The following is a 21,764-nucleotide window of genomic DNA, read 5'->3' as shown; positions in this document are numbered from 1 at the left end:
CTCCTTTGCCTCTTATTAATGTCCCTCGCTGAGCCGTGCTCTGCTCTGCCGGCTAACCTTGTCAGAAGGTTACCCGTGGCTCTCCAGGGCGCATCTAATTTTAAACCCAGAGTGCCGGCCAGTGTGGTGGCGTGGCATTGGGCTGCGGGGACACTGACACTCCCTGGAAGACACGGCTGGGGAAAGATGAGCCGAGTCCCTGGGTTTTTCTCATCCTCCTGTAAGTGACCAGGCCCGCTGAACAAGCAAAAGAGAGCTGGGATAATAATGAGAGCTTTTATGGTAAAAATCAGGATTATTAAAGATCTTTTAGCAGTGGCGGTGCTGGTGGATAATTGCACGGTGTGGCGTGTCCTGCATGAGTTGTGTGAATTCTGACCGCGTGAGCCCGATGGGGTCCTGTCTTCTGGGAGCTCGACTCTGACTGTTTTTTAAAGCAGAATGAAGCTGCCTCTCAGTTCACTGTTGATTTGATGCTCCTGTACATTTATAGAGCTCAAATTCTGCTGATAGTAGGCTCCTTCTCTGAAGTTTTTTACTGGTTGGATTGGGAGAGAGCTATTATTTCTTCAAAGCTAAAAAATAAAAGATACAGAATCTTCTTACCTGCATGTCTATCAGCTGCTCTTGGCTGCCAGTAGGATAATCATTTTAAAGATCCCCTCGTCCCCCTTTTAAGTATTTGCAGTAGAGTCCTGTTTAGAACACTACTGTACCATTTAATACTTGTAACCCTGATATTTTAACACGAAACAAACATCGGTAACTGCAAAATAATACGATGTTGGGGAACTTTTCTCCATCATAATTAACTTTAAAAAAAAGCGAACAGAGAATCCTTTTTTTCTCCCCCATTTGGATTTTTTTTTTTTTTTAAATCTTCCTTCTCTTTCAACACCTTCAGGCTGGTAAGGTGCCTATTAGAGTTAGCTGTCTTCCCCTGCCAGGGCATTCACAGCGACTCTCACATGTAAGAGATTACAATGGGAAGCTTTACCCACCTGGTCCACTGCCTGGTCTCTGGTTTACCTGCCCATTGGAAGAAGGGCATCCTTTCCTTGTAGCTGGGTCTCAATCCACCCTCTTATAAAACAGTTGCGAGGAGCCAATTAAAGAGGCCTAGTGTGTGGAGTAAACCGAGATGAAAGCACAATGGATGGAGATTCAATAACCTGCTAACTCCCTGTGGTGATTGAAGTCAACTTTGAAGTACCCAGGCAGGGTCAGACCACATCAAGCCCGAAGTGTTCCTACACAAGGGTAGCGTGAGATTTATCTGTAATTTTAAGGAAAAAAAAATGCATACATGCTTTTTATTGGCCTTTTATTTTTTGAAGGTCTGTCCCTCCTTCTCTAGGCCTAATTAGCTCTGTCATGTTTTGGGAAAATTAGAGCTGAGTAATATCAGGAATTGTTGAATGGGAATACTTGTTGAAATCTTTATTGGCCCAAATCTGACTTTTCTAAATAGTATTAAATAAAAAAATTAAAAAACCCACCCCCCTTCTTACCTTAAAATAATGTTTTTAAAAGCACGTGTAAAGTAGTTAAATATAATATAAATATAAGCTACTCTGGCTTGGATGCTAAATAAATGAGTTATTGCAGGGGCTGCAGTGGTGATGTTAAAAGAGTGTACTTAAGAATCTAAAGTTCATTTTGTACAACCCAGTTCCTCTTCAACTCAGACGCAAATGTCTGCTTTCCTTCTCCTGGTTTTCTCTTTCTCGCCTCTTCCCCTCTGCACTTGGCCTGCCCGCCTTCCTGGTGTAGGCCTGCTGTTATTTTTGTGGTAACCTGACACTTTGGCCAGTGACTGCAGCCCCCAGGCCCCTGGGGGGTGAACTGGCTGTGAGCTGCAAAGCCGGCTCCCGATCTGATGATCCAATGTCCCAGTGTCCCAGGCGGAGCAGCTGCTGCATCAGGGCTGGGGGCCAGCAGGGCTGGGGGCTCCAGGTCGTGATGTCACAGACTGTGGAGGAAGGGTGTGTGTCACGGTTCAGACCTCAGATTGTGGCTTCTTAGGTCATAGGCCCTACTTTGAGTTGGGGGTCCAGCAGAGGCTAGCTAGTCAGGGGTTCTGGAGACTGGAGGAAGGTTTTGAAACTATTGTGTTTTTTTATTGCATTCTATGGGTCTCATCTAGACTATGCCTGAGGCTGTCTTTGTGATTCCTTAGACAAGGATGAATTTCTTAATAGTCATGAAGATTGTATTAATATTTTATGTTAAACTAATTTTATCTCGCTGGGGTAGGGAATGAAGCACAGAAATGAATGGGATAGAGACCCTGTTTTTTGAAAATGTGCATTGTAGCAGAAATGACAGATATATAAGCAGTAACTATTAATTATAGTTGTGTACGTTTGTTCAACAATTAGCTGAGGACCTGCAGTGTGCCAGGCACAGTTCTCAGCCGTGTGAGCACAAATACCCACTGATCTGTAAGCATACAGATGAGTACCGTATGTAATGACTACCGAGGATTGGGACATCTGTACTTGTATGCATCATTTAATCTTTCAGCAGGTAGGTAATGTTAATTCCCATTTTGCATGCATGCACATACACATGTCACCCTGAGACATAGCTAACAAGTGGAGAGCTCACAATGAAAACCTCTGGGATTCTGAAACCGTGTGTATCCTTTATACGTACATATTTTTTAACTGGCCATATAGACTCCCCAGATGCACAGTGTCCTCTCTAGAATGGTAGGAGTGCCCACAAGGAAAGCATTTAGCAAAAAAAAAAAATTTTTTTAAGTTCCAGCAATTCATCTGGTATTGAGAGGTACTAAACATAGGAATGTCAAAGAGCTTACTGATCAGCTGGAGATAGTATCTTAAGAGAAATTTTGATGAACCATACCAAGTATGGTGTTAGAAGTTCATTTGAGGTGCTTTGAGGACATGGAAGTGGCTTCTCCTAGTGGAGAAAGCTGTCAAGGTTTCCCGGAGGAGAGGTTGGTGACTTTGGTCTTGAAAGGACCAGTAGACATTCTTTAGATGGAATTGCTGGTGAGACAAGCAGCTGAGCAGAGGGACCCAGGTGGGTGAGGGGGTGAAGCAGGCAGCCTGCTGTGTCTGGGCACCTTGGAGTTGGTCTCTAGCTATGGGGGACTGACTGCACAGATGCCTGCAAAGCAGGCTAGTGGCAGGTGGTGAGGGCTGTGGGTGTCCTGCTATGCATTGGGTTCTGGATGGGGTGGGCATCTGCTGAAAGATTTAAAATGAGTGTAGGATGAAAGCCATATTTGCATTCTGGGACAACTTCTCTGGCTGTAGAATAGCATAGGAGAAGCTGGCTAAAAATACATGAGCTGGGGATTCTGATTCAGTACTTCTGGTATCATGGCTGAGATCGATATTCTTAAGAAGCCACCTATATCATCCTAATGTACTTCTAGGCTTGGGAACCTGGCAGGACCAACTTGTTGGTAGTGGTGGCATTGTGGGGATGTAGGGGGGACAGCCCAGTTCAGAGAGGGGTGATGAGGTCCTGCCTGTGAGAGGAGCAAAGTTAGTGGGCTGGGGAGGAGCAGAGGGGATGCAGTTGAGAGATGAAGGGCCAAGCGGACATTCTTGGTGATGACTTGCAGGGAAAGGGATGGGAGAAGCTTGAGATGATGGCTCTCCTTTGGGTGCTGATTCAGCCAGGTTCTCTGAGTAGAAGGATCACTCAGAGTGGGGCTGAGGGATTGGGTTCCCTCCCCCAGGGCCTGGAACATCCTTTTTGGATTTTCTTGGGCGCTTTTAGAGAATATGGTTAATATACAGAAGTGATCTTTAAGGTGTCCGTGTTGGTGTGCCAGGTCTGTGTGTATGTGAGGTTTGCTTTGCTTTGCCTTTGGGCCTTTTGGCCTCTGAAATCTCCCCTGGAAGTAAAGTCATCATTAGTCATTTGGACCGAGGGGCCATCCACATTGTGAATGTCCGAGACTGGAAGAGCTTTAGTGCAAGTCATAGATATAATTGGAAATGGGTTGCATTTTGATTAGAGAGAGGAGTTCCTTCCTCTATCAGGGTTAGCAGAATTTGCAGGAGGAAGAGATCCTAGAAGGAAATACATATCCCTCCCCTTTATTATTATCATTATTATTTTTTTTCCCTGAAAACACCTCATGTGTGTGTGTGTATGAATGGGCATGTGTGCAAACGCACATGCGCAAGCTTGCAGAAGTGCTGCTGGGGAGGTGCAGAAATATTGATTGAATCAAGCCCTGGCCCTTTGCCTTTTTTGCTTGCTACAGCTGCCTCCTGGGGTGAGGAATGTCCGGGATGAGGAGGGAGGAGTCTGGTGACAGGTGACATGGTCAGGGTCAGCTCTCCTTCAGAGGTCCTGGGGCCTTGCAGAAGTAAAGCAGAAGTTTGTCCTGAAAGCAGAATTGGGTGCTTCAGCCTTTGTGTCCAGGACTGTCTCTGCCTGGGGGCCTTCTGGCCCCACTACATTCCCTTGATGCGCTTACGGACTGCTTAGGGCTGGTGTTGTGCACCCAGTAGGGGCTCAAGTAATATTGGTTAATTTGAAAGACTGGTGTATTGTCTAAGGGGGAATAATACTTATTCTGCCTCAGCTGGTTTCCTTCCAAGAATCTTTCTCCTGTAGAGGTTGCACTGGGTATAAAACAAGGGTTTCGGTTTGGGGGGCAGGATGAGGCTTTACCTGGCCCCTGCGTTTGCATCCCTCTCAGTGTAAGACCAGGGTGGCAGCTGCTCCATCCCTGTGTCATCCATGAAATGGCAGGTTCCTCTTTGGAGGGGTGGGGACTCCGTTGTGTCAGCTACCCTGGGAACGGGTGGACGTTTGTCAACAAGCCGTGTCATACATTTTTGGTTCATTGATATACTTGCTCACATTTCCATTAGCCAGCATTTGAACGTGGGCCATTCACACACGTGTGTGTCACTGTGAGCATAGTGTCCTAGTCCTCACACTGAGTTCAGGATGACTGCGCTGTCAGCGAGGGACGTGGAGTGCTCCACGACCAAGTCGCAGAGGGTGTATTGGAAGAGCTGAGACTGGGCACAGAGCGAAGTCAATCCTGTGACTCTGGACTGCTTAAACAAGCACACCTGTATAAACCGTCACTGTCTGTGCATTAAAAGTTTTTTTATAAATTTGGAATGCTTAAGGGATATGTCACATGGTAACACCTGAATTTGTCTAGAGAACTCTTTTGGTTTTGAACCTCACTGAAAATGCTTTGGATTAAAAAGTTCGCATTCTAAATTTATAAAATTACCCATTCTTCATCCTTTATTCCCCCAAACACATACCATACACTAACATACATACTTCTTTAAAAGCTGCTTATACACTCCTGATGTTGCTGGGGTTTTCTTGTTGCCTTTGTATGAAACAGCTCAAGCTTTTTTTTTTTTTTTTTGTAAATTTTATATTAGAGTATAGCAGATTAAAAATGTTGTGATAATTTCAGGTGCAAAGGAAAGTGATTTAGCTATGCATATGCATGTATCCGTTCTCTCCCATACATATACGTGTATCGATTCTCCCCTAAACTCCCCTCCCATCCAGGCTGGCACACAACATTGAGCAGAGTTCCCTGTGCTATACAGTAGAACTTTGTTGATTATCTGTTTTAAATAGAGCAGACTGTGCATGTCAGTCCCAAAGTCCCTATCTATCTCTTCCCCTGATTCATCTCCCCTGGTAACCATACATTCTTTTAAGTCTGTGAGTCTCTTTCTGTTTTGTAAATAAGTTCTTTTGTATCATTTCTTTTTAGATTCCTCATATTATTTGCATCATTTCTTTTAAATACCTTTAGTTTCCTTACGTCAGTAATATATGATATTTCTCTTTCTCTGTCTGACTCCACTCAGTCTGACAGTCTCTAAATTTATCCATGTTGCTGTAAGTGACATTATTTCATTCTTTTAATGACTGAGTAATATTCCATTGCATATATGTACTATATCTTCTTTATCCATTCCTCTGTCGATGGACATTTAGGTTGCTTCCATGTCTTGTCTGTTGTAAACCGTGCTGTACTGAACATTGGGGTGCTTGTCCCCTTTCAGACCATGTTTTTCTCCAGATACATGCCCAGGAGTCACCTGCAATGTGGGAGACCTGGGTTTGATCCCTGGGTTGGGAAGCTCCCCTGGAGGAGGGCATGGTAACCCACTCCAGTATTTTTGCCTGGAGAATTTCAGTGGACAGAGGAGCCTGGTGGGCTACAGTCCCTGGGGTTGCAAAGAGTCGGACACGACTGAGTGACTAAGCCCGGCACAGCACATGCCCAGGAGTAGAACTGCAGGGTCACACGGTAGCTCTGTTTTTAGTTTTTTAAGGAGCCTTCACACTGTTCTCCGTAGTGGTTATACCAATTTACGTTCCTACCAGCAGTGTGGGAGGGTTGTCTTTTCTCCATGCCCTCTCCAGCATTTGTTTGTGGATTTTTTGATGATAGCCATTTTGAGTTGTATGAGCTGTTATCTCATTGTAGTTTTGATTGCATTTCTGTAATAATGAGTGATGTTGAGCATCTTTTTGTGTGCCTGTTGCCCATCTGTATGTCCTTTTTTGAGAAATTGAGAAAGGTTTTCTGCTTTTTTTTTTTTGATTGGGTGAAACGGCCCAACTTTTGGTTGCTAAGTGTCTGGTCCCTGGTGATTCGGCTCAGTTTACCTTTCTATTTTGTGCTTTGTCCTTTCTTCACCATATCCTTTCCACAGATACCCTTCTCAGTGTAGGCTTCTGTGAGCTTTTTCATAATAGGCTGGGTAAATCCTACTTAGGCTTCAACACCAGCCTAAGCACCACCTCCCATGAGGCCCTTGTTGACCAGAGAGACAGAATCAGCTCCTATTTCTGTGCTCCAGCAGCCCTTGATTTATTCCTTTTTTGCCATGTTATATTCATGCACTTGTTCATTCATTTATTCACTCATGGGCTCATTATTTTAGGCATCCATCAGGTCATTATTTTGGGGGAACGTTGACTGTGTGCCATAGCTTCATTAAATGCCAAGGATATGCCAAGGAAACGCCGAGGAAAAAGACTGCAGGCATGGGCCTAAGCCTTAAAGATCTTACAAACAAGATTGATTTGCCACAAGGACAGGATCATTCCTATGCAGTGAGTGAGGGGTTCCATTTGTCCTGAGAGCAAAGGTGCTTCCTGCAGGAACACGGAGGGAGTGGGAGGGTGAAGGCCAGTCAGGCTTCCCAGCCAGGGGCTTGAAGGATAATTAACCTACTTCTCTGTCTCCCTGCTGGAAGGGTGTTCCATGAGGGCAGGAAGGGAGCATGCTTATTTTATCTCTCTAGTGCCTGGCACATGGGCTGGGGAGGTGTAGGGTGGGGGGTTTCTGTAAATCTTTAATCATATTGAGTTGAAACAGATAATAAAAAGACAATGGAAATAATTTCCCCTTTGTGATGCTATCCTGTCTTGTTTCAGGATTGATCTAAGGCAGCTTCCAAGTAAAATAGCATATGTTAAAAAGTAGGGGAAAGAAGGAAGGAAAAGAGGAGAATTGAGGTAGGGACCTAATGTGGGTTTGGGAATGAAACCAAACTTACTGACCACATGACCTCTGGGCTTTCTCTGAGGAACCTGCCAGTGGGGCGCAGTGCTCTTTGGCAGCCAGTGAGGACGCCTAGTTGGGTGAACATGAGGTGAAAAGCACGTGGTGTTTTGTTGGTTACTGAGCTTTCCTTTGGGACGTTTGTAAAGAGCATTCTGTGTGATGTGATGAAGGACACACACTCCTTGGAGTACATCCAGTGACTAATTCATGCAATATTTCTGAGTATGCTGATGGCGTCACATAAAAGCATAATTCAGTTAAAGTTTATCTGGAGCTTTTGGGATATACTTTTTCTAAATTAACTGTGGAATCACTACAGATGAAATGGAATAGCAACAGAAATGGTTAGTTCTACCTGCTATTCTGTCTTGTCCCTCATTTATCCAGTGTTCTGGTTCCACATACCACTACCCTCGGTCCTAAAGGTCACATAAACTCTATTTCTGCTTTCAAGGTATTTTATGATCAAGTGTTGGGACTCAGAAAATACTCATGTATGATATGAGATCAGTCTGTGATCAGGTATCTTAGAAGTGAGTATTTAAAGTAAGATGGTCCAGCTGTCACTCATACAAAAATGTAAAATTCTGATTTGTGATGGTTGAGAGGATGGAAAGGAACAAAATTTGTTATCATGCATTAGGTTTTGGTTACCCTAAGTTGGGGCTTCCCTGATGGCTCAGAAGGTAAAGAACCTGCCTGCAATGCAGGAGATCCGGGTTTGATCCGTGAGTTTGGTAGATTCCCCTGAAGAAGTGAATGGCTACCCACTCCAGTATTCTTGCCTGGAAAACGCTGTGGACAGAGGAGCCTGGAGGGCCACAGTCCATGGGGTTGCAAAGAGTCAGACACGACTGAGTGACTAATCCTACTCTAAGTTGGCAGGAAAGAGCAGTTTTTTCCTTCTGGGCATATTGGAGTCTAGCTTTTGGATTCTTTGATGTGGTGCTGTTGATAGTCACATGGATCGCTTGGATCTTTACAGAGCATTTGAATGCCAGTGTACCTAGTCAAAGACCCAGACCAGGGCTTGGACCGCACAGTTCAGTGCTTTCAAATGCCATCTTGTTCCAGTTTTCATTGTTGATTGGCTTATGTCCCAACCAGAAGTGACCGTGGATATACTTGTTCCTACTTTCCCCCCATCATGCTATAGAATAATCCAGGGTAGATGGAGGCATGGCCACAATGGGCGAAGCAATCCTAAGTCATAAAAACTGGAGAAGGCAGCCCAGGACTGTTTCTCTTTGTGGAGTGGGGAGGGCCACTTATGATGCAGCCGAACTAGGATTTCTCAGCAGCTGAAGGAGCTGCGTCTGGGCAGGTCAGCTGCTCTGTCTGGTCAGTTCAGAGCCAACATACCACTACTTTGGCTGGCAGTGAGCTGGTAACACTGAGTGAGTCTCCACCGGCTTTTGTAAGAAATATGACTCCCCAGGCATGACCTATAGACTTGCCACCCAAGGACCAGCACCTTGATGGCATTTGTAGGCATTCCCTCCGGCATGGGGCTGAGATGGACCCTTTTGAAATACTTCTTAGGGTCTGACCAAATGTAGTGTATGTATTTATGTGGTGTGTTGATAGTTTTTAAAATATGAACTGTATACTTGTGATTTGTAATTTGTCCTCATTGTCATTTAAGATGCTAAGGTGCATCTTACCAACTAAGAAATGAATGTTATCCGTAACTTAGTGACTTACGAGTATTATTTTCCTAGTAGTAGTTTTCTTTGTTTTTAGTAAACATCAGGATTGATGAGTCTGTTTTAAATGTGTGTTCACTCTACAGACCTATTGGAATGAAGGAGTTAGTTTGGGGGTTTTCTTTGACTGTTATTACTCTTAAGAAAGGGCTTAAAAGGGCGTCTTCCTTTTGAAATGCTACTTACGGCCAACTGTTGTGGCAGTTTTTCTTTTTCTCCTCTTAGATCATTAAAGAAGCTTCTGTTTTTACTTTGCTATGTGTTTGCCAAGGTTAAAGAGCCCACCTTCCAGGGATCCATGACTCAGGCTACAGGTCTTGTCATCCAGCTCGCGCTCCCCTTACAAGTGCACTGTCTTGATAGCAAGTCTTCACTTGGAATGCTCACGGGGCATAGACTGAGTGTACGTGCCTTGTCTTTTTGAAGAAGTCTGCTGATGAAGGAGAGCAGTGGTGGTAAAGGGGAAAGGAACAGAAGAGGAATTTCTGTCCTCAATGGCTAACAGATTCCTTAAGCAGATGGGGAGGGTGATTCCTTTAAAGGCTGGTAATACAGAACTACATAGCGTGAAATCAATCAGAGCCTTTCTCGAGTTGTCACCTGGGCAGGTTCTTGGGGCTGATGGAGCAGGGAATTAATCAAGGAATCTCAGGAGGGTAATGCTAAGTCCTCTGATGGGGTGCTCAGCACTGGGGTCTTGGTGAAGAGGTATTGGCTTGTTGATGGATCCTGTTGATATAGAAGTGATTTTCGAAAATGAGAGGGAGTAATTACGTGCTTCTTCCTGCTGAAATTAGAGGGAACTATTGGCAATGGGAGTATATGACACTAAGGCTCACTGGCTGCTATTGACTACACGGCAGATGTTCCATCTCTCTGGCCGCCTTCAAGATCCAGGCTGCCACTCTTCACTTGTATTTCGCAGGCCACTTGTGGGCAAGTTTGGCTAGTGTCTGAAATGGAAGGAAAAGAAAAAACATGTTCCATTTACATATGCAAATGTGATTAACCATCATTAGTGCCTGACATTCCTCCCAAGTACCCAGGGAAGTGAGTCAGTATCATAACTATTCATTAGGAATTAGACTGTGCTTGATGGTGTCAGTTGTGGACAGAGCTGAGAATTCAGCACTGCCTACATTCTCTCCCACTGGAATCCAACCTCCAGCTCACTGTCTAGTGAGGGTGGAGTTTGCGTCTGATGCTCCTATGGAACATGCATTCTGTCTGGAGCAATCACTGTTAAGTATACATGACTTTGGTCAACTTATTTAGAAGCTCTTTTTTCCTAGTTTTGTTACTGGAGGGCAGCGTTTCTCTTTTAAGGAAAATTTGGCCACTCACTAAGATCATAGCGATCTTTGAGCCATCAAATACTTGGTTGAGTTGTCTGCTACAAATGTCATTCCAACTACTTGATTTTCTTTTTTTTAAATCCTAAAATGGTTCCCACCTGTGCCTCCTTCCACATTCTCCTGAGCACTTAGGATCTTTTTTTCCCCCTTTCTTCTCAGTGCCACTCCCTATATATTGCCTTTTTCATTCACCTATGCAGTTAAACTTGCTTTGCTCGCATTTCTTACCTCTTTGGATTTCTTTTTGCTCACTACTTGGCTTCCTGTTTTCACATCTTCACTACTTAGCTGTCAGGTTCTGGTTCTCATCTTTTCCAGTGATCAAATGAAAAGGGAAGGAGATAAGGTCAAATATTGCATCTCAGAAACTACTGTTCCACTCAAAATAAGGTTTATTTGTTGTAGAAGAAGCTTACCTCCCGGAAGACCCAGACCGTATCTGTCCCTTTGACACAGAAGGCTCTTGGTTGTTTGAAATCATGATTAGCAAAGAAGAAATTGAATCAGACAGCCAACTCTTGGTTATCCAGGCAATGCTTGGCATGACTCTGTCCTCTTACATCTTCCTGATTTGCTGATTTCCTTTGGTTTCTTACCAGTCATTAGAACCTTGGCCAGAGTCAGGGTGAGGAATGGGAAAGGAGCTGAAACTGTGCCCCTTCTCATGGAAAGCTTGGGTGATAAATTCATTGACATTGTTACCCAAAGAGTGTTCCCATCATTTGTTTGTTAGTTCATTCTTCATTTCTTTGTATATTTATTATGCCAGGTACTGTGCTAGCACAGGGGATACTATGGTGATTGTTGCAATCCCTGCCCTCACAGACATTGGGGTATGGATGGGAGAAGTGATAACAAGCCAACTTAAACTAAATTCTGTTATAAGTAGTCTATGGAAACACAGATGATGAATGATGAATGATGAAGTTGGTATCCTTCAGGGTTAGTGGTGGAAACTGAGGCACATGGTGGGTACTGTGTGGTCCTGGGTTACTCAGATGGAGGCAGAGTCCCAACTTCCAGTCCAGTTCTTTTCTTGGTGCCTCATAGAGTATAAATACATTGACTAAAATAAGCTGTATGAACTATTTTTTTTTTTAGATCCTTATGTTCAGTGACATTTCTTAATCATGAGGGTTAGTTATAACTTATCCTTTTATTTAAGAGCTCTTAAATCACCCATAAGTGAGATGTTTACATTACGAGAGACTCACAGGAATTAACATGAAAGGAGCAGCAATTCCTGTGTCATGCCCCTTATGTATACGTCCCTTGATTACAGTTGGTGTCAGAAGCACCTGCATTTGATTATGTAACTTCCTTCTTCCCCTAGATTTTTATATTAAAATATGCATTGGTTGAAAGTGCTGCATGCTAAGTCGCTTCAGTTGTGTTCCACTCATTGCAACCCTATGCACTGTAGCCTGCCAGATTCCTCTGTTCATGGGATTCTTCAGGCAAGAATGCTGGAGTGGGTTGCCATTTCCTCCCCCAAGAAGATCTTTCCGATCCAGAGATTGAACCCAAGTCTCCATTCTGTATCTCCTGCGTTGCAGGTGAATTCTCTACTGGGGAAGTCATTGGGGAAAGCCCATTGGTTAAATATATGTGGGTTGAGTATGTATAATGTCATTCCAGTGTGCTCATGTTACCTGTCTTGAAGAGTCAGTGGGTGATCGTGAAAGAGTGATTCATTTAGAGAGTGTTGCTGTTGGAGCAGTGAGCAGGGTCTGGTAACATTTCTTTTTGGAGCTTATTCTAGTGTGGCTGGAAAGAATTTCAGGAAAGAATGGAGCTTTTAGGAAAGCATTAATGATGGAGACTGAGGCATATGGGGGCTAAGTGATACACACTATATTTTCAATAAAGAAGAGTTCCCTTCTCTCTCTCTTTTTAGACATTCATTTAGGTTTAAGATTATCCCCCTAAACCAAACCTCCCAGAAATAAATATGAAAACTATTGAATGTGTGTGTTAGAAGTACAGGTGTTTATTAGCTATTTAAATTTTCTGTTCAGGCAACTGAAGACCTCAAGAAGAGGATCTTCCAAATTTATTTCCCAACGAGACCCTTCATTTATTTACCATCCCATTATCAGTTGGTGTTTGGGGATCACAAGGTCCATACCACTGTCTAGAGATGATAGACTTGAAAACATCTTCTGTTCATGGTTTTTCAGATGGTAGAGCACCTTCACTCGTTATCTCACAAAAAATGGCAGCTCCATGGAGTAGGGTCTCATGATCTCGATGATTTCCTGCATTGGGATTGCATTTATTATTTTCATTTTATAAATTAAAACCTGAGCTTATAGAGATTAACCTATTTAGTCTGGGCTGCATGGCTAATAGGTGAGCTAGGTTTGATATCCAGATCTGTTTGAATCTTAATAACATACCCACCCACCCCACCCCCCGATACTGTGTTCTTCGTTTACTGGAGTGAGTGAGAGTTGACGCCCTTGCTCAATGGATGTATGAGGAGGAGAGGACATCAACTCTGCAGACACAGATATTCTATTTGTCATTCACCTGATTAGATCTTGTTGTTGATAATAAGCAGGTACTTGTTACTGTACATTCAGAAGCCAGGTAGATTGGGTGGTAGTTAACTAATTCCACACATTTTTGGGATACTCTTAATGTGAGGCTGATTCTCTCAGAGCCACTGGATACAAGGATGGTTTCCAGGATGAGGTGGATTTTGAGCCAGGCTAGAAGGGAACTGAGGGATGGAATTTGGTAGCTAGTACGGGGAGTGTTTCTTAGCCAGTCCCAGTCTGGTGATCGGAAACTCTCTACCCATACAGGGCCTCATCTTACAGTTGGGTTGTAAAACCAAGGGTCTGTAAAAGTCTGTGGATTATGTATCTGGTAGCTTCTCGGGCTGTGTCTTGGCCCTTGTCCAGAGTTGTTAATTCCATCCTGCTGAGCTCCAGTTGACCAAATGAGAGAACCTGGACGTGGAATTCTTCCCTGAAGTAAGTGAATAAAAACATGGGAACATTTAGAATAGCGCCTGTGCTTCCTGAGTGGATGGATCAATTGATGCTAGTTAATATTGCATTCCCCAAACAACAAAGGAGTTGCGACCCTTAGCTTTAGGGGTAACTTGATGGGATTATCTACAACTCTGCTGCTTTTCTTACAAGGCTGTCTACCACTTGTTGAATTAACAGGAAATTTTTCCTTATGTCAAGTGAGCCATAATCTTCTTTAGGACTTCCACAAAACAGGTCCAACACCCTGCCTGTATGTAACATCTTCAGAAGTTGTTTGGTGTTTGAGGACATTAAGCTTGGTGATTATGATTCAGAAAGATCTTACCAGTTTTGAGTCGCTAAGGCTAAAAATAATGGAATTTAATAGAATAAATATAAATTCCTTATAAATAAATATAAATAGAATAAATATAAATATAAATATAATTTATAAGTATTAATTTAGCTCCTAAACCAATTGATCAAGAGTCGGAATTTAGAAACAGCACTTGGAGGATGGGGGCTTAATTTTATGGATCATAGTCTTCCTCCGAGTGTCATTTACTGAAGATTGTGGACATGCTGGGCTGGGCAAGAGTGATAATGTGAACTGTATCTAGTCTGGAACACAGTCAGGAGACTGGGGGCTGCTTTTGTCATACCCAAGTGGATGTCTCAGGGTAGATTTGCTTCCCGCGGCATGGATAGACCTCAAGGATTAATGGGTAAAAGTTAGCCAGGAGATGGATTTTATCCTAACAGATGGAAGAATTTCAGCATCTTAGTTCAAAGGAGCTGGTATTGGGAAGGCAGTGGATTCCTTGTCATCAACTATGTTCAAGCGTAAATCCAACAACCAGTTGATGAGATGTGTCAGAGGGGACTTCAGCTATTGGATTAGGAGTATTGTGTTTTGGTCTGGAGACTCTGAGGATTTCAATTATATAGTAATGATCTTTTTAAAGTCAAATAACGTTCTCCTGGTCCCCTGGATTCCAACCCTCTACCATAGTAGTTGAGTGCCGGACATGTCCACAGTTTAATCTTAAAATATGGCTCCCTGGAGAGAATTCATACTTCTGTGAGCTGCCTGGAGCTGAAGAACTGGCCTATGTTTTTGTAAATGTCTGGTTTTGTTTGTTTTGTTGAATTAGGGGCTAAGGTAGAGAAGGAAAATGTTGGCAACTAGCCACTGCTCAAAAAGTTCACACATATTCTTATAATTTCTCTAATAATACCTCTTTGGAGCCAGAACAGACCATCATAGAGTTCAATTGGAATTTTGTAAGATTCTTAGATCCAAACCAGGAAAAAAGTGTAATAATTTGAGAATTCAAAAGGCCCACACTGCAGGCCTTGTAGAGTTCGTCTAGGGGTCAATCACAGAACCCTTTCTTGTGGCATAATTTATACCTTTAACATTTGGCAGTTTTTAAAGTCCTGTGTCAATGTACATGTGTTGGTAAGAAGTAGTAAATATTTTTTGACAAGTTCTTTGAAAGATGGATCAGTGGCAGCGTTTAAAGGCAGACAACCTGAGGGTTTCTTTCATCCAGGTGCTGCCAAATCTAAAAAGCTGTCAGGGTATGGAGCCAAATGCACCCACTGGTTACACCATTTATTGTTTAATGTTCCTGTGCCTCAGAGTTTCTGCACCTGGGATCTGTTGATATACACAGTGGGGGATGGCAGGGGAAAGGGGTTCAGCTGGGAGAGGGAAGGAGAGGAGGCAGGGTGCTTGCTCTCAGAGGTGACTGACCTTGGATACAGAGCAGAGCCTGGTACCTAGTGGGGCCGCTCACATCTGCTTCCCTCCTGGCTGCCTTTGTTGTAATGTTGCATGAACTTGAGGTGGCAGAAGCGGATGGGATGGTGGTTGCATCGCCTGAGCTCTCTCACCCTCCGCAGGCCCTGCACCTCCCTTCTTCCCATCAATCCCCCAGAGCAATTCTTATCCCCCTTATTTGTTTTGAATGCATGATCTGATGCCTTTTCAACAAAGGAATATTGATATTTTAGTGTGCAGACAGCAGGGGGTACTGGATTAGATCATTTTCACATTGGTGCTGGTGCCAATTTGACATTTGTTTGGAAAGCTTATCCCTTTATGGCCATAGGTTACATGCATAATTTAAGGGGAATAAATCTTTGCGAAAGATTTCTTTTGGTACTGTAATCATCAGTGGTGCAGAAACATAAATGAAAGTCTCCCCCACAGTTTTCATTTGATCAGGAATTCCAAGGAGGCTCCCAGATGAAGTAGTCCATGTGGATATAAAGTGTTTTTGCAAATGTACTGGCCTCTTGTGGTAGTTGTTTTGGGGAGGGCAAGAATCGGGAACAGCTTGGTTCCTGATTCAAGGTTACAATCCAGAAGCCTAGAGTGGCAAAGTGACCTGACTGTACAGGGTAAAAGAAAACCCTGTGGATAAATGCTATAGGATAGCAGGTCCAGGTCTGCTAGCATTGCTATCTGTAGAATGAGTATTTGTGATAAAATAATCTCCCTCCTTCTGCCTGCCATTCTGCTGCCATCTTGCATCTTGGTGATCCCGGTGACAAATTCTGGGTTGGTTTGACATTTCAGAGTTATCATACCAATTGCCACAGTGAGACAGACATCTTTTGTCTTACATTATTTTCTTTTAAACAACTTGTTCTGAAGATTTGATTATTATCTAGCAAAGTGCTTCTAGTAGATAGTAGGTACTTAGCAAATGGTTTTGCATGATTCATTGTGAACTTGCAATTCAGAGAGTACTATTTTCAGATGAAAATTTCCTGTCATCTGTGAAGATTATCCAGCTTCTGCCTGCCGTTGCATTTCTGTATGAGTGCCTAACATGATACATAAAGAACAAAAGCCACTTAGATCTCAGAATTCCATCTTCTCTCTTAGGAGTTATTCTCCAAGCAAGGCTGGTGAATGGAGAGAGTGCAGTAGAACCAGCAGGAGCAATGTATTGATGGTTACCGTGTCCTTATCCTACTATCTTTTGGTTTCTCTCTTAGGTTTATTTTCTTGAAAAGGCTCCAGGCTTCGGCTTGGAAAATCCAACCGCCAAAATTGAGCCCAGCAGCTGGAGCGGCAGTGAGAGCCCTGCCGAAAACATGGAAAGGATGAGTGACTCTGCAGATAAGCCCATTGACAATGATGCGGAAGGGGTCTGGAGCCCCGACATTGAGCAGAGCTTTCAGGAAGCCTTGGCTATCTATCCACCATGCGGGAGGAGGAAAATCATCTTATCAGACGAAGGCAAGATGTATGGTAAGTGATTGAAATGCTCCTGGGAAATGCTGCAACCCACTTTTGTGATTAAAAGATTACCATAACTAGCCTTCTACTAGTTGAGACACGTTCCTTGTATGGGGTTGAATGATCTTTGTAGAATTCTACTTGGCCATTTAAGGGACTGAATCTCATCTGAAGAGGAGACTCAGTAAAGGACCATTGGGAAATCGTTCCCTGGGGCTGCTTTTTTTTACATCAAAAGCTCTTAAGGACTCCTTAGGAAGTTAGGTAGTTGCAGTGGCACATGCAGACACCAGACATGGAGACTAATTCTTCCGAATGCATGCCCCATCTGAAGGAAGTGCTGCCACTTAGCTCCAGATAACTGACTGGAGCTGCATAGCAGTGGAGCCACATGCTGCCAGATCTAGCAAGCTAGATGTTTACATGTGAAGTCTACTCATTTTAAAACCCAGCATTTTTTTTTTTTTTTTTTTTAAACCACGTAGGCCAGATAAAACTGCTCAGGGACTTGATCAGACCTTTGAACTACCAGTTTACTGCCTTGTTACCAACCTTCAGTTGAATGGCCAGACAAGGCACTGACCCCCAGGCTCCTCTCTCCAGTGTCGCTTTCTACATGGGAACCCCTCACAGTGCATTAGAAACTCCCAAGTGCGCCCAAGAGGATGAAATCGGTTGACCAGATGGCCGGGGATGCCGAAGATGGCAGTAGGCACCTATCCACTAGTCTGGGGCTTACAGGCTGGGTTTGAACCTTCCCTGCACCTTCAACTTGTACTTTTCGGCTGCTTACCTTTTGGGAAGCAGATGGCAGGTGGTTACATATACCTTCTGCTTGTCTAATTGGGCACGTTGAGTTGACAGAGTTTGCGCTGTGGCTGAGTCTAAAGAGATGCAAACAAATAACCTAAACTCAAAAGAGAACCGGCTCAGCAGCCTACCGGAGGTTGTTAACTTATCACGGGAGTGGTTTATTTCTAAACAATTTGAAAGCTTTTCCGTAATAGGGTGTTGTACCTTTAATACTGCAGCTCCTCTCTCAGGAGCCGTAGGAGGCTGCAGACCAGGCTAGCACACACTGCTGAGGAGAAAGCAGATGGTGATGCAGCTGCCACCAGCTGTGCCCCCACCCTGCCCTCCCCCTCTCCAGTGTGGATGATGTAATGGAAACAAGGAAAATTTCGCTTTCTGCAGCATTAGAGTGTCTCTTCCTTGGCCAGTCTGTGTCACACGCGTACACACTCACAGGAGAGAGAGAGAGAACCCAAACCTTCCGTGTTTGTTTTATGTTCTCATGGGATCCTTTGTAGCCAGAGAAGCTTCTTCATGTCTGGTGAAATGGACTCAGAGTGAAACATCTCAGCTGCTGTGGGTAGAAAGTTTCAGGGCCTCTGGTTTTCTGTGTGATTGTATCTTTCCTGGGCTACCCTTTCTCAGTCTGGTTGTTTGCTTTCAAGGTCTCGTTTTCATACCTAAAAATGCAATTTCCCCATTTTAAAGGCAGAGAAGAGCACTTTAATCTTTGAGCCTTCTTTGAAGCAGGTTTTATTAGGAGTAGTGAAGGTGACTTCGGGCCACTGTACCTTGTACAACACCCATTTGTTTACCCAGAAATTATTTTAATCTAAAAAAAACCGGCCTAGTGTTGGACATGCCAGTTGGGAAGACGTACTTCTGCCTTTCATTTCTCACTGGGAATACTGGAAACGGCACTGTCCCTTTAGGAACCAGGTTTCTGGACTAGGGATAGGAACACAGTTCAAAGCAAATGTTATTTTTTTCAACTCCAGTTTTTTTCCTCCATTGCTTTTACTTTTTAGGTAGCAGCCATGGTAGATTGAACCAATTTGCCTGTAACTCCATCATAAAAAACATTTTTCTGTGAAAATAATTTGCGAAAGGACACTTGATGTTAGTTTGGGGTCAAAAGCAGCAGGCTAGGTAAGAGAACTGTGAGAAACTCTGGATTTGAGTCATCTACCCATAGTGAACTTGAATGATCCTGCCCTTGGCCTGTGAGTTTTCTCCCTTGTACAGAAAGAGGGTAAAGTAGATGATATCTGTGATCCTTGGGGCTTGTATGTTTTATGATTCTGGATTTGTGACTTGTCCCTCAGTAAGAGTGATCAGTCTGTTGACAAACATGCGCTGGTTGTGGAGCATGTTGTTAACACTGAGAGTAATCAGATTCCGAGTGTTTCCTGAGAGTACATGTTCTTGATGTATGTGTTCTTCTTTTCCCTGAAAGCCACGTTACATTTTCTGACAGTGTTGGTGACCAACCTGATTTAAAATTGGGCAGTCATTTTGAGTGAGCAGCATTAGCAATTATAACTGCAAGATTGTGTGTCCTGATTAGGGGTGCAAGAGACACATTTGCTGCAGTAACCCTGCGGTGGCCTCCTTGTCCAGGCAGCTGGCCAGCGTGGAGGAGCTTTGCTTCTCCTGATGCTTTGAAAGGGAAACATGGTGGTTATCAGGTTTACGGGAGGTAGAGACTGGACCCCTTAAGAGAAACTGCCTTGGATGCCTGGGAGCTGCCTGTAACCGACCTGTAACTGAGGATGAGAGAAGATTGGTTTGGGAGCCTGCACAGTGAGGCTCCAGCCACCTGGGGATAGAGTCATTTGAGTGATGTTGGGGCCGAGCTGCTGTTCCTTGGCTACAGGCCTGTTCCCCATCTTACCATGTGTGAATCAGGACACAAACCAGACTGGGAGCCGGGGTTTCTGAAGGTCCTTAAGAGCATGCTTTTTCTCTTAAGCATTTTGAAAATGAAAACATTGAAAGCATTTAGGATTCCATGGAGTGAGATCAAAATAATTTAATGCCTTTTAGTGAAATACCAAGTGTTTTTGACTTGAGGGGGTTATTTCGATATTTTCTGAGCATCTGTAGAGTATTGTGATGTCACTAATCCTGAGCCTTTGGAGAGGCAAGGTCAAGTGCAGCACTGATTTATTTGGTAATGAAATCTCCTCTGTGGTTGGCAGTAGGGCAAATGCAGTCTTATAGAGGGGAAAAACGGAAAGCTCTCTTTATTATGAGGTTTGGGCCATTAGAAAAGATGGCTTAATTTTCCCTATGCTACCTGGGTCTGTGGAGAGGCCAAGCCTTTGTGTGGTTCGTCTCCATGTGGACAGATTATTTCTGCCTGCAGCACCCTATGGGTTGGCAGTTGTTCTTAGGGATTATTAGAAGGAGGGTGAGACTTCTTTGACTGTTCCCAAGAGCTTACAAGCTCATTCCCTCTCTCTGTCCGTGTTTTCTTTTTCTTTTCTTTTTCTTATTTTTACATCGGTGTTTCTCTGTGTATCCTTGTAGATAGTTGTGGAGGAGATAGCATGGGGACAAGATGGCGAGACATTCTTGATCAGCAAAGGTGTCTGGAATTGAATTTTGTAGGAGCAGGCCACAGTTTTTAACACAAGACAGAAAAAACAGTGAATCAGGGGATTTGTCTAGATGTGTTTTCTATTGTACCTGAAAACCCTAGTCAGGCAGTGTGGTCAAGTATCTCCCATAATCAAGTTAGGGACCAGAGCTAACATTCACTGGGTGCTTGCCTCAGAGACATGCAAGTGTAGCACCTTAAATCTCGGCCTTTGGAATTGTTATGAAGCCTGGCTCTGCCCCTTCTAGACATTAGACACTGGGTAAGTTGCAACTTCCATCTCATGCTCACAACATCTTGAGGTCGATTTTGTGAGTCTCACTTTGCAGATGAGGGAGCTAAAAGGGATAAAGTGGATTGTGCGTGACCAGTATAAATGGTACAGCTGGATGCTTTCAAAAGCGACTCTGACTCCCAAACATGGGCTCTTTCCTTCCTTGCTGGAGGTCATTGTAAATAAATTCAACAAGTCAGTATTAAGTACTGCCTGTATTCCAGCCCCCATACTAGGCATTTTCAGGGATACAGCAGTAAGCCAGACAGACATGATCCCTGCCCTTATAGAGCCATCATAAGTTTATTTGCAGGAAACACTGACCTGAGGTCAGGACTGTGTGCCAGAGCTTTCTGGGAAGTCTGAGAGCCTTTGAAGATGGTCACCTTCCACTTAGCCTTTTGAAGCCTGTTCTTGGCCACCAGTGTCCAGGGCACCTGGCCCAATGCTGGCAGGAAGGGAGCTTCTCAAATATCGCAGTGGGGAGGATCCTAGATCACAAGGCTGGCCTTGGTGGTGGCCAGAAAGATGTCTGGAAGATTCTGGTGCCCTAGGATCCCACAGGCAGCTTGGGCAGAGCAGTTGCTGAACAATGACTTTCTCCTTCTGTGAGCAGTTATCTTCAGGGTTCTTGCTCAAGAGAGCTCCAGGGGTGCCCCTTTCTTGCTGGGATGCCAGGCCTACTGATCAGCCCTAGAGAGCTCAGTTGTGAGGCATAGAGAAGATGAAGAGGAAGGCATCTCTGGGCTAGGCCTCTCTAACAGGTCTTCCCCTGTTGCTGACCTGAGCCTTCCCAGCCAGGAGAGCGCAAGAGTTGGACTTGCCTCTTTGCTTACTTCATAGAAGTACAAGATAGAAGAGAGAAGGGACAGGTTCAGTGAGGTGGGGCAGAGCTGACAAGGGGACCTCAGAAGGCGTGCACACAGGCAGGCACAAACGTTACCAGTTAATCAGTGCAGGCAAAGAGGCTGAGATCCGAGGACCCCCGGCCCCTTCCGATCAGAACTGGTCAAGGGAATGTCAGAACTGGTCACAGGAATGTAGGGGCATCGCTGTGTAAGACAGTGAACTTTCCCATAGTTTCTGTGAGGACCAGGAAGGTGGTCCACATCTATGGAGGCCCCAGAAGCCCTGGTGCAGAAGTGGCTGCAGACTCTGGGCCCTAGAGGATTGCCAGGCTTTGGGAGAGTGATCCTTGTGGCCTGAGCTGAACTTGTTCGTCCCAGTTCTTCATCTGAAC

General features: G+C 44.1%; 1 protein-coding gene across 9 annotated transcripts in view; it reads left to right on the top strand.

Annotated features, from left to right (window-relative positions):
- Nucleotides 1-21,764, top strand: part of TEAD1 (TEA domain transcription factor 1) — a 381,458-nt gene that overhangs the window by 69,758 nt on the left and 289,936 nt on the right. For 3 of the 9 annotated variants that reach the window (XM_043481322.1, XM_043481319.1, XM_043481318.1), the window contains exons 1-2: nucleotides 164-282; nucleotides 16,613-16,868. In XM_043481322.1, the coding sequence (XP_043337257.1) occupies nucleotides 268-282; nucleotides 16,613-16,868 (271 nt within the window). In that variant the 5' untranslated portion in view covers nucleotides 164-267. Of the gene's footprint in view, nucleotides 1-83; nucleotides 283-16,612; nucleotides 16,869-21,764 lie in introns of those variants that run through there. The other 6 variants (XM_043481327.1, XM_043481321.1, XM_043481320.1 and 3 more) reach the window with 3 other exon arrangements.

Source organism: Cervus canadensis, chromosome 11 (genome assembly GCF_019320065.1).
Source record: "Cervus canadensis isolate Bull #8, Minnesota chromosome 11, ASM1932006v1, whole genome shotgun sequence".
In the NCBI taxonomy this organism is placed as follows: Eukaryota; Metazoa; Chordata; class Mammalia; order Artiodactyla; family Cervidae; genus Cervus; species Cervus canadensis.
The sequence above is the reverse complement of the archived record's forward strand: the minus strand, read 5'-3'. Positions and strand labels throughout refer to the sequence as shown.